The sequence below is a fragment of the Rhinoraja longicauda genome, chromosome 34 (genome assembly GCF_053455715.1).
Source record: "Rhinoraja longicauda isolate Sanriku21f chromosome 34, sRhiLon1.1, whole genome shotgun sequence".
In the NCBI taxonomy this organism is placed as follows: domain Eukaryota; kingdom Metazoa; phylum Chordata; class Chondrichthyes; order Rajiformes; family Arhynchobatidae; genus Rhinoraja; species Rhinoraja longicauda.
Genome location: NC_135986.1, coordinates 21,954,656 through 21,970,049, shown reverse-complemented (window position 1 = coordinate 21,970,049; position 15,394 = coordinate 21,954,656). Strand labels below are relative to the sequence as shown.

At 50.2% G+C, this 15,394-nt stretch overlaps 1 protein-coding gene across 3 annotated transcripts in view; it reads right to left on the bottom strand.

The window, feature by feature from the left end:
• Positions 1-2,940: 2,940 nt before the first annotated feature.
• The window catches only part of frmd8 (FERM domain containing 8), a 53,982-nt gene continuing 41,528 nt past the window's right edge, over positions 2,941-15,394 (bottom strand). For all 3 annotated transcript variants that reach the window (XM_078427677.1, XM_078427678.1, XM_078427679.1), the window contains 2 exons: positions 10,892-11,081; positions 2,941-3,158 (listed from right to left, as the gene is read on the bottom strand). In XM_078427677.1, coding sequence (XP_078283803.1) covers positions 3,040-3,158; positions 10,892-11,081 — 309 coding nt within the window. In that variant the 3' untranslated portion in view covers positions 2,941-3,039. The remainder of the gene's footprint in view (positions 3,159-10,891; positions 11,082-15,394) is intronic.

Genomic DNA, 15,394 nt, shown 5'->3' with positions numbered 1-15,394 from the left:
ACAAGTGGCCAAATGGCCTCCGCCTGACTACCTTCTTGTGTTCATTTTCAAAGTGAGCTCTCAAACATAGAAAATAGGTGCAGGAGTAGGCCATTCGGGAGCAAGCAAAAGATTTTTTAATTTTTTAAATGTGACTTTTATTTTAAAGTTTCAAGGGTGCGTTGCGTTTGGTTCAGCAACCGTCAAATTACCGGGGTGAGAGAATGGTCTCGAGAAGAAGGCTCTTGACCCGAAACGCCACCCATTCCGTCTCTCCCGAGGTGCTGCCCGACCGACCCACTGAGTCACTCCAGCATTTTGCGTCTGCCGTCAAATCCCGGCACCTACTTTCTCATTCCAACCTTATAATTGCCGAGTTCTATTCCAGTGCCACTTAACTTTGGAAAAATTACGCAATAACGCAAATGTAATTAAGTTGCTAAATCCGTCTTCAAAGCAGATCCTTCAAGTGAAACTTTGACACAGCTATGAGTCAACCCCTTGCTTATACAGCTGGGTGTCAGCTTTTAGTTTGGTGATTACTTGGAACATGCTGCGGTTTTGCAATGCTCAAGGTGCGGGCTACCAAGTTATTGCAGGGCGTGTGACAAATACTGGGTGAGTTTAAGAGAGGGAATAGTGGAGGCCGACTCACTGGATGGATTTAAGAGAGAGTTAGATAGAGCTCTAGGGGCTAGCGGAATCAAGGGATATGGGGAGAAGGCAGGCACAGGTTACTGATTGTGGATGATCAGCCTTGATCACGATGAATGGCGGTGCTGGGAAGAGGGGGGAGAGGAGGGGGGGAGAAAGGGGTGAGAGGGGAGGTGAGAGGGGGAGAGAGGGGAGGGGAGAAGAGGGTGTTGCACCAATGTAGGAGAGGTCTGGGCCCAACGGGTCCACTTGGTCCAGCAATACATATATAAGCCAAACATGACCATGCCTATCACAGTGCATCTGATCCATGAACGGTTTCTTAACCATCATAACTTTGGGTTTCTTAACCATAACTTTGGCAGGGATTAAGAAAGAAAAACCCCCAAAAGAGCTGTAAGAAAAAAGTTTTTTTTTAATTCACATTAGTAGAAAGAAATGAAATCTATGAAACATGTGCATTAACAATTAGTAGGAACATTCCCCCCAAAACAAAAAAAATCATTTGTACACAGCAGATTAAACCACTTGAAAGTAGAAAGGTAATCTCCTAAACAGACTATTATTCTGAAATCGTTTACCTTTTGTAGTGCAATCAGACGTGGGAACTGCATCCAGCAGCATTCTTTGGAGCAATCTCAGTGCAGTCCAGAACGTCCATCTTACCATTTGTTTTCCAGGGGAAGACAGATATTACACATTCACTGATAGTATAAGAAAATAACTGCAGATGCTGGCACAAATCGAAGGTGTTTATCCACAAAGTGCTGGAGTAACTCAGCAGGTCGGGCAGCATCTCGGGAGAGAGGGAATGGGTGACGTTTCCGGTCGAGACCCTTCTTCAGACTGATGAAGGGTCTCGACCCGAAACGTCACCCATTCCTTCTCTCCCGAGATGCTGCCCGACCTGCTGAGTTACTCCAGCACTTTTGTGAATAAACACATTCACTGATAGTCCATTGGAGCTACCTACCAGAAGACTCCCCTTGCGCAAAGTTATAAAAGCATTGAAAGTAGTCTATTAGGAATGTATTGCCACTGAAATAATACCTGTAACCATTTCCAGATTTGACTGAACTCTTTCGGCCTGTCACGTAGGCTTCCCAAGCTGTTTTGGCGTGTCATTAAATAGAAGCAGGCGCTTTATACAAGCTGTTAAATGGCCACAGGTCCGTCCCCCCCACACCATTCTAAGGCCACTAATTATATATTTTTTTTTATTTTGCTGTTGGCGGTGAAGGTTTGCCAACAGGTAGAAGGTAGCAGGAACGAGGGGGGAGAAGGTCGCAAAATGCTGGTTCCATGGAGTTGGACTGCAGGTGGGGCAGATCTTTCTGGGAATCCATGCAAGGGTTAACAGGAATCAGATCAGAGCCACGCACGCCCGCTCAATAAGATCACTCGCGACACAGACACCTCGGCAAAGGAGGTGGAAATCAAAAACGAACAACAACAAAAAAAACAGGAATGTAATGAAGTGTTTGAGCAGTCTCGTCACGCACACTGAAGGCCAATCTCAACACAAACACACACACACACACGCGGACAGTGCTGGAGCCGAGCGTCTGTTCCCCCCCTCGTCTCCCTGCACTTGACGGCATTCAGGAGACATTTTGACAAAAAAAAAAAAGAAATGCATTTAAAAAGGCACCGAAAACGTGACGCGCTGGACATGAGTAGCAGCAAGGAAAAGGCACGTACCGGGTCCAAACGACCGCACGAATGTGAAAAAAGGCTCTTTCCCACAGAGGCCAACACACACACGCATCCCACCACTTCACCCCCCTGTTCTGTCCCGCCCCGCTATTCCCCGCACTCCCCCCCCACACACCCAGCTCCTCATCGCACCTGCACGCGGCAAAATCGGCAGCCCCTCGGTCAGAGCGAGCATTCGGATGGACTTTGAGATCAGGTGGAAGGGCTGCCCCAGGTGTGACACCTACAGTCAGCAAGGCCTGGGGACCCTGGCCTAGTCAGCAAAGGGTTGGTACTCCCCCGGAAATGAAAAAGACCAATAGCGCAGGAGACCCCTGCACTTTATAAATCATAACGTATCTACAACTGCATTCATCGTCTTCTTAAATAATAAATCATATATTATACATACGGCATTTTTTTTTTTTTTTTGAACGATTCCTAGACTCCAGGTACAATAATGGGGATCGTCAAATCGTGTGGCACCTAGTTTCAGAAACTCCTGGAGATGGTTTCACGGCAGCCACTGGCTTGCTGCTTCTTTGAAATACCATATGATTTTTTTGGCTGTTGGCAAAATTTCTTGCTTCGATTCCCTTCCCCCCCCCCCCCCCCCCCACACCAGCTCGTCGGTCCACTTTCGGAATTTGTAGTCATTTCCCCAGAAGGGCGTCCATCTCAGAAGGGTGTCCATCTCGGTAGGCCGCTGCCTCAGCCCTGCTCCAGCGTCTCCGAGACTTCCACAGTACTGTACGAGGCCGGTCCTTGCGGCATCTGCTTCGTGAAGAACGAGGCGGCTCTCTTGGGCTTCACCCGCTTGATTTCTTTACCTGAAAGTGGAGAATACATTCAAAAGATGGACAGACACAGAGTACCTTTCAATAGACAATAGTCAAGTCAAGTCAACTCAAGTCAAGTTTATTTGTCACATACACATACACGATGTACAGTGAAATGAAAGTGGCAATAGGTGCAGGATTAGGCCATTCGGCCCTTCGAGCCTGTACGCACCGCCATTCAATGTGATCATGGCTGATCATTCTCAATCAGTACCCCGTTCCTGCCTTCTCCCCATACCCCCTGACTCCGCTATCCTTAAGAGCTCTATCTAGCATTCACTTGAATGCATTCAGAGAATTGGCCTCCACTGCCTTCTGAGGCAGAGAATTCCACAGATTCACAACTCTCTGACTGAAAAAGTTTTTCCTCATCTCCGTTCTAAATGGCCGACCCCTTATTCTTAAACTGTGGCCCCTGGTTCTGGACTCCCCCAACATTGGGAACATGTTTCCTGCCTCTAACGTGTCCAACCCCTTAATAATCTTATACGTTTCGATAAGATCCCCTCTCATCCTTCTAAATTCCAGTGTATACAAGCTTAGTCGCTCCAGTCTTTCAACATATGACAGTCCCGCCATTCCGGGAATTTCAGAGCTTAGTTTAGAGATATGGTGTGCTGAAACAGGCCCTGCGGCCCACGCCGACCAGCGATTCCTGCACACATTAACACTATCCTACACACACTAGGGACAATTTTTACATTTATACCGATGTGGCGGTGCCCGGGGGCTAGGCCACTCCCTTGGTCATTCCCCTCGGCACTGAGTGGACAGGGTGGATTAGGCCACTCCCTGGGTCATTCCCCTGGACACAGACTGGTCTTGGGCTACGGGGTTTGCTGGAGGGGGTTATAGATTTACTCGTGCGGGTGACTGAGTGAGTGAATGTTCAGATACTGTATTAAAGTTATTGTTACTTCTTACCTGGCGTCTGGCCTGATTCCTGTCGCGCCCAGACCCACTACACCGAGCCAATTAGCCTACAAACCCGCACGTCTTTGGAGTGTGGGAGGAAACCGAAGATCTTGGAGAAATCCCACGCAGGTCACGGGGAGAACGTACAAAGTCCGTACAGAGAGCAGCCACCGGTCGGGGTCGAACCCGGGTCTCCGGCGCTGCATTCGCTGTAAAAGGCAGCAACTCTACCGCTGCGCCACCGTGACCGCCCAAAGCATTGCAGAGGGTCAAGTGAACCATTCATTTATAGACACAAAACGCTGGAGTGACTGAAGTCTGAAGAAGGGTCTCGACCCGAAACGTCACCCGTTCCTTCTCTCCCGAGATGCTGCCTGACCCGCTGAGTCCCTCCAGCGTTTTGTGTCCACCTCCAATTTAGGCCAGCATCTGCAGTTTTTTTCCCCTGAACCAATCATTTAATGGACTGGCATCTAGAACATGGGCCATGGCATCTTGACTGGCGCAAGAAACCATGGCAACTAGAATATTTAACTTCAAATAATTAAAAGTCTGGAATTTCAATGCGATTATGAAACTACCGACGATTACAAAAAAGGGAAATTATCCATATTTCGCTCAACACCTTCGCTCAGTCCGCCTTAACCAACCTGATCTCCCGGTGGCTCAGCATTTCAACTCCCCCTCCCACTCTGACCTTTCTGTCCTGGGCTTCCTCCATTGTCAGAGTGAGCCCCACTGCAAATTGGAGGAACAGCACCTCATATTTCGCTTGGGCAGCTTACACCCCAGCGGTATGAACATTGACTTCTCTAACTTTAGATAGCTCCTCTGTCCCTCTCTTTCCCCTCCCCTTCCCAGATCTCCCACTGTCTTCCTGTCTCCACCTATATCCTTTCTTTGTCCCGCCCCCTCCCCTGACATCAGTCTGAAGAAGGGTCTCGACCCGAAACGTCACCCATTCCTTCTCTCCAGAGATGCTGCCTGACCCGCTGAGTTACTCCAGCATTTTGTGATACCGTCGAAATTATCCATGCCTGACCCGCTGAGTTACTCCAGCATCGTGTCCTTTTGTGTATTCACATTTAGAACTGAGATGAGGAAAAACTTTTTCAGTCAGAGACGTGTGAATCTGTGGAATTCTCTGCCTCAGAAGGCAGTGGAGGCCAATTCTCTGAATGCATTCAAGAGAGAGCTGGATAGAACTCTTAATGATAGCGGAGTCAGAGGGTATGGGGAGAAGGCAGGAACGGGGCACTGATTGAGAATGATCAGCCATGATCACATTGAATGGCGGTGCTGGCTGGAAGGGCCGAATGGCCTCCTCCTGCACCTATTGTCTATTGTCACAAGCATCTGCAGTTTCTTGTTTCTACAAAAATGTAGATGTACAGCTGGGGGTTCGGCAAATGAGGCAGGGTTAAGGCTCCAGCACAGGAAATGACTAACACCCTCACTAAACGCCGGTGGAAGTGTAGAGTGATCCACAGAGCATATCCTTTTCCACACTGGGATCTCAGATCTCGAGCCAATGCGGTTACACAGGACACATCTTGGAGGTGGGGAAAATGACCTGCAGGAGTGCGTTCGAACCAAATCGAGATGCGTCTGCAAGATTCGGGAGATGGGAATTGCCTCTTGACACAACGCAGCAACGGTGAATGTCACCGTGCAGAGGCAAGCAAGCTTGGTGCACGTTTCAGGGAGTTACAAACTGAAGCACTTTCGCTCGTGTGTCAAGACGACGTTGTGCCATCGCTTTGCCACACCCGTGCCTCAGCGGAGATGGTCCACAGTGCATCCCGCTCCGCCGCACGGCAGCAGGTGGGCCGTTGTCTGTACCTCTCCACAGTTGCATTTGTCAGATGCCCCACTTAGACACATAGACATAGAAAATAGGTGCAGGAGGAGGCCATTCGGCCCTTCGAGCCTGTACGCACCGCCATTCAATGTGATCATGGCTGATCATCCAACTCAGTATCCCGTACCTGCCTTCTCTCCATACCCCCTGATCCCTTTAGCCACAAGGGCCACATCTAACTCCCTCTTAAATATAGCCAATGAACTGGCCTCAACTACCTTCGGTGGCAGAGAATTCCACAGATTCACCACTCTCTGTGTGAAAAAAAATCTTTCTCACCTCGGTCCTAAAAGACTTCCCCCTTATCCTTAAACTGTGACCCCTTGTTCTGGACTTCCCCAACATCGGGAACAATCTTCCTGCATCTAGCCTGTCCAACCCCTTAAGAATTTTGTAAGTTTCTATAAGATCCCCCCTCAATCTTCTAAATTCCAGCGAGTACAAGCCGAGTCTATCCAGTCTTTCTTCATGTGAAAGTCCTGCCATCCCACGAATCAATCTGGTGAACCTTCTCTGTACTCAGTCTATGGCAAGAACGTCTTTCCTCAGATTAGGAGACCAAAACTGTACGCAATACTCCAGGTGCGGTCTCACCAATGCCCTGTACAACTGCAGCAGAACCTCCCTGCTCCTATACTCAAATCCCCCCGCTATGAATGCCAACATACCATTCGCTTTCTTCACTGCCTGCTGCACCTGCATGCCTACTTTCAATGACTGGTGTACCACGACACCTAGGTCTCGTTGCATCTCCCCTTCTCCTAATCGGCCACCATTCACTTGTTCGGGTTGGGACCGCAGGGTCCCACTCTAGTGCGGAGGCGGTTTAGGGCGTTCCCAGGTGGCGTAAGGCAGGTAGGTGGTGTCCTGGTGCTGGTGCCATCTGTCGTCTGGTTTTGGTACCTGGCACGGTTGGCTCCAGCTCCATGAAGCTGTTCCGAACCGTGAGGCGTTTCTTGGCACGTTGGCGACTGTGCAAGGGGTGAGGGACGGGGGTCTGTGTCCGCGTGCAAGCGTTCTACCGCTGGCTGCACGATCACGTCTTCGAGATGGTCCGTCAATGCCAGCTAACTCATACAGATGCTCAACCTTTGTCCGTCCGCTTCGGGCACCCTGCGATTTTCCTGCAGGCAGTGTCCAATGCAGAGTCCACCTTGCGTGCATGTTGAGAGCGCAAAGACGGGGCTGACATACTCTGCCGCTGAGGAACCGAGCGCCAGGGCTGCAGTGCGGATCGCTGTCGGGTCATTTCCAAACGGGCTGTTTGCCAGTTTTACGACGACATTGTTCCGGGTGTTGACCTTTGCCTTGGTTTTCTCAACAGGTTGGCGATATGATAACGTGCGACACCTACATTCTTGCCATAGAGGAAGTACAGAGAAGGTTCACCAGATTGATCTCTGGGATGGCAGGACTTTCACATGAAGAAAGACTGGATAGACTCGGCTTGTACTCGCTGGAATTTAGAAGATTGAGGGGGGATCTTATAGAAACTTACAAAATTCTTAAGGGGTTGGACAGGCTAGATGCAGGAAGATTGTTCCCGATGTTGGGGAAGTCCAGAACAAGGGGTCACAGTTTAAGGATAAGGGGGAAGTCTTTTAGGACCGAGATGAGAAAGATTTTCTTCATACAGAGAGTGGTGAATCTGTGGAATTCTCTGCCACAGAAGGTAGTTGAGGCCAGTTCATTGGCTATATTTAAGAGGGAGTTAGATGTGGCCCTTGTGGCTAAAGGGATCAGGGGGTATGGAGAGAAGGCAGGTACGGGATACTGAGTTGGATGATCAGCCATGATCATATTGAATGGCGGTGCTGGCTCGAAGGGCCGAATGGCCTCCTCCTGCACCTATTGTCTATTGGCGCCATTTTAGTAGGCAGAAACTTGCAGAAACATTTGAAAAGAAAAATAACAAAAATCTGTGAATTGATAGACGAGATATATTCTGCATTTTAATGGTATCATCACACATACTGTTCCCCCAAAACACTGATTGCACTGTGAGAGGCATAACGGACGGCAGGTTTTGCTTACTAAAATGGCAGACGTTACACTCCTTTGCCTACTGCACTTCAGTACGGGCGATTTCAACGGAGTGGGTCCATCTTGTTCCTCTAGTATCTTTGGTCTGGCTGAAGTCTGAGGAAAGCACTGAGATTGTGTCGGTGGGCGCGAGAGGACTTTTAGAGCCATGTTTGAGACGTTGGTGATTAGTGGGCGACCACAAAGACTATTGCACTCCCAGTGCCATGAGTTCCAGACATCATGGACAGGCCAGCACCTGTTGTCAGTTCCTAAACGGGCGTTGCAATAGTGATGTGGGTCTGACGTCACTCTGGTTTCCACTAGCAAACACCATTAACACTGAAGCCAACTCCAGATTTTTTAAATTAACGGATAGCATTCCTCAATAAATAATTATTCATTTCTTACACTGCACAGTAACTTTTATTCTTGTATTTTATACCTGTCTTATTTTATTTTAGCTTGCTTTTATTTTCTGTTCTCTTTAATATTGACTGTTTTTAATCGCTTGTAACTGCTCGTTAATGTTTTATGTAAAGCACTTTGAATTGCCCTGTTGCTGAAATGTGCTAGATAAATAAACTTGCCTTTACCTCAGCCAAAGCCGTCAGATTTAAACTGTTGCCCCTGATTCATGAGTTCAGACATCACCCATTCAATGAGTTCAGATTCATGAGTTCACGAATCCAGTTCCATTCTCCTGGAGTCCAGAGCTTTCAATGCACTTGGCTAATAATTTACTTTCAGATTATTATTTTACTCAGAGTAGTGAATGATTACTCTTTTTTTTTTAGATTTTTAGATTTAGAGATACAGCGCGGAATCAGGCCCTTCGGCCCACCGGGTCCGCGCCGCCCAGCGATCCCCGCACACTAACACTATCCTACACACACTAGGGACAATTTTTACATTTACCGAGTCAATTAACCTACAAACCTGTACGTCTTTGGAGTGTGGGAGGAAACCGAAGATCTCTGAGAAAACCCACGCAGGTCACGGGGAGAACGTACAAACTCCGTACAGACGGCGCCCGTAGTCAGGATGGAACCTGAGTCTCCGGCGTTGCATTCGCTGTAAGGCAGCAACTCTACCGCTGCGCCACCGTGCCGCCCGGTCTTTCTTCTCCGGTTCTATTGTTTCTTATAGATTTATACATACTCCAGGGTTACATATCCCTGCATGATGGCAGATTACTTGGTCCGTACAGCTTTCTGAACGGGCTGGAGAGGAGGAGGAGCACCCTCTTATGTCGAGACATGGTATGGCAGACACACGAGCGCACACTGCAAATCATAGGTCCAGTTTAGAGATACAGCGCGGAAACAGGCCCTGCCGGCGGTTCCAATAGCCCTCTTCTAATTTGTAACAATTCAGTGATTTACACTGTACCAATGCCGGATCAAGATGAGTTAGAAACATAGAAAAATAGGTGCAAGAGTAGGCCAGTCGGCCCTTCAAGCCAGCACCGCCATTCAATATGAAGGTAGACACAAACTGCTGGAGTAACTCAGCGGGTCAGGCAGCATCTCGGGAGAGAAGGAATGGGTGACGTTTTGGGTCGAGACCCTTCTTCAGACTGATGTCAGGGGAGGGGGCGGGACAAGGATAGGATGTAGTCGGAGACAGGAAGACTAGTGGGAGAACTGGGAAGGGGGAGGGGAAAGAGAGGGACAGAGAAACTATCTGAAGTTAGAGAAGTCAATGTTCATATCGCTGGGGTGTAAGCTGCCCAAGCGAAATACGAGATGCTGTTCCTCCAATTTGCGCTGGGCCTCACTCTGACAATGGAGGAGGCCCAGGACAGAAAGGTCAGACTGGGAGTGGGAGGAGGAGTTGAAGTGCTGAGGCACCGGGAGATCAGGTTGGTTAAGGCGGACTGAGCGAAGGGGTTGAGCGAAACGATCGCCGAACCTGCGCTTGGTCTCGCCGATGTAGAGAAGTTGACATCTGGAACAGCGGATACAGTAGAGGTTGGAGGAGGTGCAGGTGAACCTCTGCCTCACCTGGAGAGACTGTTTGGGTCCTTGGATGGAGTCGAGGGGGCTCCTAATCTGAGGAAAGACATTCTAGCCTTAGAGGGAGTACAGAGAAGGTTCACCAGATTGATCCCTGGGATGGCAGGACTTTCATATGATGACTGGATAGACTAGGCTTATACTCGCTGGAATTTAGAAAACTGAGGGGGGATCTTCATATCATATGATATGATATCATATATCATATCATATCATATCATATACAGCCAGAAACAGGCCTTTTCGGCCTTCCAATTCCGTGCCGCCCAGTGATCCCCGCACATTAACACTATCCTACACCCACTAGGGACAATTTTTACATTTACCCAGCCAATTAACCTACATACCTGTACGTCTTTGGAGTCTTATTGAAACATATAAAATTCTTAAGGGGTTGGAGAGGCTAGATGCGGGAAGATTGTTCCCGATGTTGGGGAAGTCCAGAACCAGGGGTCACAGCTTAAAGATAAGGGGGAAGTCTTTTAGGACCGAGATGAGAAAACATTTCTTCACACAGAGAGTGGTGAATCTGTGGAATTCTCTGCCACAGAAGGTAGTTGAGGCCAGTTCATTGGCTATATTTAAGAGGGAGTTAGATGTGGCCCTTGTGGCTAAAGGGATCAGGGGGTATGGAGAGAAAGCAGGTACAGGTTACTGAGCTGGATGATCAGCCATGATCATATTGAATGGCGGTGTGTACAGGCTCGAAGGGCCGAATGGCCTACTCCTGCACCTATTTTCTATGTTTCTATGTAAAGGGAGACAGGTGTTGCACCATTCAATATAGACATGGCTGATCATCCAGAATCAGTACCCCGTTCCTGCTTTCTCCCCATATCCCTACTATTGAAGACTACTAATCAACACACCGGATAACAAATCAGTTGACATCCCGTTGGTCCACCTACCCTCCTCCACGTAGTCAATGGTCGAGAGCTGCTGGATGCGATTGCACACCACGCTGTTCTGCCGCCTCAGCTTGCCGCGTTTCTCCTTTGGCCGCGGCGGCTTGGCAACGACAGCATCCTGCGCTGGTGGCGTCTCCGAGGCGCTGTTGAAGTCGATGCAGTACTCGATCATCCCGCTCATCAGCTCCGCCTGTGCACACAAATGCTGGCGTTAGCCGCGATCTGACTCAGAATCCGAAGGAGCGACCGGGGGGGGGGGGGGGGGAGAGTGTCGCTATATACCGAACGGTCAAACGACCAACCAAAGAAAACACGGAGCAGAGATCTAGAGGTTCAAATCCCATCATTGCAGTTGGCTAGTGGCACCGGCACCTCACTCACGGCCTAGGGTTCATTCCCAGAATCAGAGCGCTTGTGGAATCAACGCTGACAGGTCTGAAGAAGGGTCTCGACCCGAAACGTCACCCATTCCTTTTCTCCAGAGATGCTGCATGATGTCAGTCTGAAGAAGGGTCTCGACCCGAAACGTCACCCATTCCTTCTCTCCCGCGATGCTGCCCGACCCGCTGAGTTACTCCAGCATTGTGTCTACCTTCGATTTGAACCGGCATCTGCAGTTTTTGTTCCCTACACACTAAAGGTGCCATTATGGCGTGATGCAAGGAGAGTTCACTACCATTAGTGCTGGTGTGCCAGAACCCTGCCTTGTGCCCACTGCTGTGGGAGAAAGCTGGCACAGATCTGGCACCAAACCACCCACGACTCAGTCTGGACGTACTCTTCGACCACACGGAGCTGCCTTAGTGTTAACGTGGATTCCTTCTCAGGTCGCCAGAGGCTGCAGGAAGATCTGATATAAGTATATAAACTTACGAGGGGCATAGATGGGGAAGACAGTCAGATCCTTTTTCCCCAGGATGGAAAAAAAAAATCAAAAAAAATATTAGAGGGCACAGCTTTAAGGTGAGCGGGGCAAAGTTTAAAGAAGATGTGTGGGGCAAGTGTTTTTTTAAGCACACAGGGCTTGGAACGTGCCTGGGGTGGTGGATGACACAGATATGTTAGCAGTATTTCAAAAAAGCTTTTGGATAGGCAGTATAAGAAAATAACTGCAGATGCTGGTACAAATCGAAGGTATTTATTCACAAAATGCTGGAGTAACTCAGCAGGTCAGGCAGCATCTCGGGAGAGAAGGAATGGGCGACGTTTCGGGTCGAGACCCTTCTTCAGACTGATGTCAGGGGGGCGGGACAAAGGAAGGATATAGGTGGAGACGGGAAGATAGAGGGAGATCTGGGAAGGGGGAGAGAGGGACAGAGGAACTATCTAAAGTTGGAGAAGTCAATGTTCATACCGCTGGGCTGCAAGCTGCCCAGGCGAAATATGAGGTACTGTTCCTCCAATTTCCGGTGGGCCTCACTGTGGCACTGACAGAAAGGTCAGACTGGGAATGGATAGGCATGTGGGTATGCAGGGATATGGGTGATGTGCTGGTAGACAAGTGATGGTTTTGGCATCCATGTTTGTCATAGACACTGCGGGCCGAAGGGCCTGTTCTCGTGCTGTACTGGTCCACGTTCTATGACGCGAGGCCCACTGCTAGGAACAGACAGTGCTGGCTCCACTTGTGGGCAGGTCTCCCTGCATTCTACCAGCTCCCTTCCACACCACCCTCATGAATGCAATAGAAACTGCCCCCCTCCCCCCCTGTATGGCTGCCCCACCAGGGATTTCTCTACGGTAACAATGGTCGCTGGCTTTGACTGCCGCCAGGACAACAGCGCCCATGGCCAAGCTCAGAACTCTATAGACAATAGGTGCAGGAGGAGGGCATTCGGCCCTTCGAGCCAGCACCGCCATTCAATGTGATCATGGCTGGTTAATTCCCGGAATGGTGGGACTGTCGTATGTTGAAAGACTGGAGCGACTAGGCTTATATACACTGGAATTTAGAAGGATGAGAGGAGATCTTATCGAAACGTATAAGATTATTAAGGGGTTGGACACTTTAGAGGCAGGAAACATGTTCCTAATGTTGGGGAGTCCAGAACCAGGGGCAGGTCATTTAGAAGTGAGATGAGGAAAAACTTTTTCACTCAGAGAGTTGTGAATCTGTGGAATTCTCTGCCTCAGAAGGCAGTGGAGGTCAATTCTCTGAATGCATTCAAGAGAGAGCTAGATAGAGCTCTTAAGGATAGCGGAGTCAGGGGGTATGGGGAGAGGGCAGGAACGGGATACTGATTGTGGATGATCAGCCATGATCACATTGAATGGCGGTGCTGGCTCGAAGGGCCGAATGGCATCCTCCTGCACCTATTGTCTATTGGGGAGGAGAGGGGGGAGAGAGGAGAGGGGGGAGAGAGGAGAGGGGGAGAGAGGAGAGGGGTGAGAGGAGAGGGGGGAGGAGGAGGGGGGAGAGAGGAGAGGGGGAGAGAGGAGAGGGGGAGAGAGGAGAGGGGGAGAGAGGAGAGGGGAGAGAGGAGAGAGGAGAGGGGGAGAGAGGAGAGGGGGAGAGAGGAGAGGGGGAGAGAGGAGAGGGGGAGAGAGGAGAGGGGGAGAGAGGAGAGGGGGAGAGAGGAGAGGGGGAGAGAGGAGAGGGGGAGAGAGGAGAGGGGGAGAGAGGAGAGGGGGAGAGAGGAGAGGGGGAGAGAGGAGAGGGGGAGAGAGGAGAGGGGGAGAGAGGAGAGGGGGAGAGAGGAGAGGAGGAGAGGGGGAGAGAGGAGAGGGGGAGAGGGGGAGAGAGGAGAGGGGGAGAGAGGAGAGGGGGAGAGAGGAGAGGGGGAGAGGGGGGAGGGGGGAGAGGGGGAGGGGAGGGGGGAGAGGAGAGGGGGGAGAGGAGAGGGGGGAGAGGAGAGGGGGGAGAGGAGAGGGGGAGAGGAGAGGGGGGAGAGGAGAGGGGGGAGAGGAGGAGGGGGGAGGAGGAGGGGGGAGGAGGAGGGGGGAGGAGGAGGGGGGGAGGAGGAGGGGGGGAGGAGGAGGGGGGGAGGAGGAGGGGGGAGGAGGAGGGGGGAGGAGGAGGGGGGAGGAGGAGGGGGGAGGAGGAGGGGGGAGGAGGAGGGGGGAGGAGAGAGGTCCACTTGGTCTAGTGTGACAATCAAGGCACCATTGATACTGCCACAATGTGAAAGGGAGACCGATCGCTGCAACCAACAGAAGTGCCAATAATGGAGGCTAATCAGATCCTGGCGATCTGTCAACACAGGAGTGGTCGCAGAAACAGCCTACATCACTGCTGAACAGGGTGCTCATTCAAATTCTGCATTTCAGCACTGAGTAGATGCACCCCACCCAAACATCAGGCTTCGGAGACTGCCTCTCCACTCCAAATCATACGGTCAGAGGTTCGAGGAGCAGAATTAGTTCATTCAGCCAGCCCCTTCGCCATTCAATAGACAATAGGTGCAGGAGGAGGCCATTCGGCCCTACGAGCCAGCACCGCCATTCAATGTGATCATGGCTGATCATTCTCAATCAGTACCCCGTTCCTGCCTTCTCCCCATACCCCCTGACTCCGCTATCCTTAAGAGCTCTATCCAGTTCAACCATGGCTGATCTATCTTTCCCTCTCAACCCCATTCTCCTGCCTTCTCCCCTTAACCTGTACTAATCAAGAATCCATCAATTTACGCTTAAAAAAATCTGGGCGGTTCATGGATACGAGAAAGCAACACCAGAAAGCTAGGACTTGGTGAACAGCAAGTGTGTACGTACGTAGAAGTCTTCAGACTGTGGGACTAAGAGCGCCTTAACAAATGGAAGGTACTTGTGTGGTTGAATTTTAAAGGTTTAGTACCGTTACAACTAGTTTAACAGCTTTCTGGCTCGATGCGCTTCAGAGAAAGAAATCTACCATCAGCTGGATTCGAGCGTAATAAAAACCTTGTTGACATTTTAAGTCAAGTCAATTTTATTTGTATAGCACATTTAAAAACAACCCACATTGACCAAAGTGCTGTACATCAGTTCAGGTACTAAGAACGAACATACAATGGCACACTAACATAACGGCACGTACATAAACAGTTCACAGCGCCCCCCTCAGAGGGCCTCAAACGCTAGGGAGTAGAAATAGGTTTTGAGCTTGGACTTAAAGGAGTGGATGGAGGGGGCAGTTCTGATGGGGAGAGGGATGCTGTTCCACAGTCTAGGAGCTGCAACCGCAAAAGCGCGGTCACCCCTGAGCTTAAGCCTAGACCGCAGGATAGTCAGTAGCCCCAAGTCGGCCGACCTGAGGGACCTGGAGATAGAGTGGTGGGTTAGAAGATTTTTGATATGGGGGGGGCAAGCCCGTTTAGGGCTTTGTATGTGAATAGGAGGAGCTTGAAGTTGATTCTGTACTATACTGGGAGCCAGTGGAGAGAGGCCAGAATCGGGGTGATGTGGTCCCTTTTACGGGCACCCGTCAGGAGTCTCGCTGTGGAGTTTTGGACCAATTGCAGGCGGGACAGGGACGATTGGCTGATCCCAGTGTGTAGGGAGTTGCAGTAGTCTAGGCAGGAGGAA